The sequence below is a fragment of the Piliocolobus tephrosceles genome, chromosome Y (assembly GCF_002776525.5).
Source record: "Piliocolobus tephrosceles isolate RC106 chromosome Y, ASM277652v3, whole genome shotgun sequence".
Taxonomy (NCBI): Eukaryota; Metazoa; Chordata; class Mammalia; order Primates; family Cercopithecidae; genus Piliocolobus; species Piliocolobus tephrosceles.
The window spans coordinates 3,200,597-3,204,370 of NC_045456.1; the positions used below are offsets into that span (position 1 = coordinate 3,200,597).

The 3,774-nt window shown below is 54.1% G+C and overlaps 1 protein-coding gene across 2 annotated transcripts in view; it reads left to right on the plus strand.

Annotated features, from left to right (window-relative positions):
* Nucleotides 1–680: 680 nt before the first annotated feature.
* Nucleotides 681–3,774, plus strand: part of RPS6KA3 (ribosomal protein S6 kinase A3) — a 120,491-nt gene continuing 117,397 nt past the window's right edge. For both annotated transcript variants that reach the window (XM_023198924.2, XM_023198925.2), the window contains exon 1: nucleotides 681–1,172. In XM_023198924.2, the coding sequence (XP_023054692.1) occupies nucleotides 1,104–1,172 (69 nt within the window). In that variant the 5' untranslated portion in view covers nucleotides 681–1,103. The remainder of the gene's footprint in view (nucleotides 1,173–3,774) is intronic.

Consider the following 3,774-nt stretch of genomic DNA (forward strand, 5'->3'; position numbering starts at 1 on the left):
GTGGTGCGAAGGAAGCGACTAATACAAGACGAATGAATCCCAAATAGCCACAATTTAACACAAGAGCGTCAACTTGAAGAGACTTGAATCAAACCGGGAACCGAGCCCCCAGGAGACTCCTAGGCACGAAGCCTCCAGTGCCTCCGTCGGGGGAGGTGGGGGGCAGGTGATTTCCCAGCATGTGACCCTGAAGAGGGAGGGTCTTGGGCCATTACGGGATGCGCCCAGAGACTAGGCGCGCCCGCACGCACGCACCCCCGGAGGAGACAGGCCGAAAAGACACTCCGCACCCCTCCCCGGGTCCTTGGCTCGGGACTGCGCCTCCGGTACTTTGCCCACCTCCCTCCCCAGCTGGGCGGGGACCACTGTTCTCCCTCATTCCCAAGGAGCCTCCGACCTGCTTGGACCCTTGGCAGTGAAAGGCTCCCAGCCTTCGCCCCTCCTGCCTTTCCCATTTCTTTCCCCCGCCTCCTGCCGACGCCCCCAGTTCTCTTGGGCTCGCCCTTCCTGAAAGTAGGCGAGGCCCAGAAGCTGAGGTTGGGGCGCAGAAGGAGGGGGGTGGGAAGAGGGAGGAGCGGAGCACAGCGGCCAGGGGCGTGTCTTCCACTAGCCCAGCCCCTGGGTGCGCGCGGCGGTGGCGGCGGCGGCCGAGCCTCGCTTTGAGAGACAGGTATCGCTTAGGCGCCATGTTGTGAGCGGAAGTGGGGGAGCGCGCGGCGGTCGCTGTTCTGCTGGGAGCGGGCGCGGGAACCGGCGGGGGGGGCGGAGCCGTAGTCCCGGCGGCGGAAGGAGGAGAGGAAGAAAGGGGCGAGACGCGGTGCCCGGCGGAGGCGCGAGGCTCTCGCTCGGCGCGCGGGCGTCTCTGGCCAGGCGCGCGGCTTTCGGGCGGTCGGCGTCGGCGTCTAGCCCTCTCTGGGGCCGCTGCCGCTGCTGCCGCCGCCGCCGCTGCTGCTGCTGCTGCTGCCGCCGCCGCCGCCGCCGCCGCTGCCGCCGCCGCCGCCGCCACTGCCGCTGCCGTGGGGCTCGGGCGGCGACGGAGCGGAGCCGGCCGTGGGGCGGGCGGGGAGGGAGGAGGCGGTGAAGGCGGCGGGCCGGGGGGGAAGATGCCGCTGGCGCAGCTGGCGGACCCGTGGCAGAAGATGGCTGTGGAGAGCCCGTCCGACAGCGCTGAGGTGAGTGCAGCAGGGCGGCCGGGGCCGGCGCATCTCCTCCCCGCGCCCCCGCCGGCTCGCTTTGCTCCCCGGAGCTGGCCACTCGGCCCGTTCTGATCCCGCTCGCGTCTTCCCCCCGGGTTCAGGGTTTTAATTTGGGTTGTTGGGCTGGGTCTGTTTGCCCGTCTGTCTGTTCCTCCCACCCGCACCTTCACCTCCTTCCTTCGCTCGGGGGGCTGCCAGTGTGGTGGCGCGTGGGGTTTGGAGTGGGCGCTGGGGCTTTGCAAGAAGCCAATTTTAATCAACTTTGCGTGGGGGAAGCGGGAGGCGGAGCGGGGGCCGGCGGGGAGTTGGGAAGTTTGGCCCAGCCAGGTCGGGGGCTTTCCCGGACCTTGGCGACTTTGGGAGTTGAGGGAGGAGTAGGGATCGGGTTGACCGGGGAGCAGGGACTGTCGAGTCCGGCTGAGGCTGGGGCTGCTGCGGGGAGACCAGCGCGCGGGGCACGGATGGCGGCGACCTGTGGGAATTTCGGGTAGGGGGTACAGCGTTTTGCCTCCCCCCCGTCTGCCGCAGCGGTTGCTGCTGCTGCGAAGAAGAAAGTGGAAGCCTAAGGTCCCCTACCCCCTCCGTTTCTGAGGTCACAGAGCTAGACCCCCGCCCCTGCGAGTTTAACTTGAGTTTCCTGTCGGTGGAGGTGAGAGGGTGATACTCAAGGAGATCAGCGGCCGCCGTAAAGGGCTTTCTGGTTTTCCTCGCCCGGGATCTGGTGACCGTCCCTGAGACACCCACCCCAGTGCCCAAAACCCAAACAGTATACCCAAACAGGGCAAAACAGAATTTCCCCGGGCGCATCACTCCACCGAGCTTTTCTGAACCGCCCCTGTCCCAGAACAACTCGGGGTCTGCGAAAATAATCCAGACAAGACCCATTCCAAGGTATCACCGCTCCTCTCCGGAGTGGAAAATCAATTCCTGATGGTGGCGCGTCTGTGATTCTTCCTTCTTGACTTTTTGCTGCTTTCTCTCCCCGCAGCGGACTTTGGGGGATTACAGGATGATAGGCTGCGTGTGTGTAATAGTTACTGAGTGAGTGACCCCATTTCTGGAAAGCATGACTGAAACGCGGGGGTGGAGTGGGGCAGGCTCTGATGAGTGGTGTGCTTGGCGGCAGCCGCTGCCCTGCCGGCCTCCGCAGTGTGAGAGGTAGATAGGGTTACTGGTTACGTCAGTAAAACCGAGGCTCAGTTTGATCTGAGATGCGGGACACTTGCATTCTCCAGTGTAATGGAGAGGGCGGGGGATCAGTTCAAATCGCTTTTCACTTTTTTCCCCCAGTCACCTCCACTGCTGTATAAAAATTTTACTTGTTCTCCTTAACGCACGCAGAGTTGTAATAGTGCTTATGATTGATTGGTGCTTAGTATTTTGCGACTTGGATCATACTTGTAAAACCTGAACTAAATGCTGGTCTTCAATGGAAAAGACATTGATATATGTTGAAAGAAAATGAAAGAAAGAAAGGAAATCATGTTTTTAAGACTGACAGAATCACAAGAACTTTATTTGAAATTGTTAACCAGACTAATACTGTGAATCTTTTATTTAAAAAAAGCCAAATTTATGATGTTTAATCATCCTTTGGATGGGTAGTGTGAAAAACAGCATGCAAGAGCTCTTTTCATATTTTTCCCCGGAAAATTTTTTGCATTAAATAATATAACTAACAGGTTAATAAAATGTTCTCAAAGTACTGAACTTGTGGAAAGAAATTAAATTTGCTTTGAGCCTGACTTTTACATACAAACATTAACAATTGCACCTCAAGATCAGTCCACATTTCTGGTTGGCATTTATCGATGTGATAGGAAAACAATGTCATTTAAAACTCCACCTTATCCTTTTTCTATCTAGAATGCATTTGGATAAGGAAGCACAAAACTGATATTTATTTAGCACCAACTATATGCCAGGTACTGTACTACATTACTATTTCATTTTATCCTTCCTATGACCCAGCAGGGTAGGATCATGGTCCCCATTGTTATAGATTAGGAAACAAAATCTCAGAAGCTGAAAGGTACAACGATTATAAATAGTAAATGGCAGAGCCATAATTCAAAGCCAGGTGGATACAATTCATGTGCTTTGTTTTATATCAGGGTAGCTGTTCCAAATCTTTTGTGGAAAAATTCGGGGTATAAATAAGCCAGTAGTTAGAGGTCATCTATTTTCCAAAAACAAATAGAGTATTATAAGAGGTCTCATTTGGTAAAGCCTTGTTACTTCAGTTACTGTCATGTTTTCCAGAACTTGACAGATAGGATTCCACAATTTGCTATTTTCAAAGAATTTTCTTGCTATTCTGGCATAAGGTATGTCAAACAGAGCCAATGTAGCCAAGATTTATTAAAACTAAATTCTAACAAATTGCCTTTAGATATTTAATTTCCTTTGCTTGTTCAGCTATTTCAAGTAAATTACTTCTGATACAATTTGGAAATATTGAAGACAGTGAGGGAAAGGTTGAAAAATTCCACTCAGAGGTCTAATATTTTCTCTATTATGCCGTTACCTCCTTAGTAGGTTCCTATCAGGTAATAATTGTATTTTACCAGAGTAACAT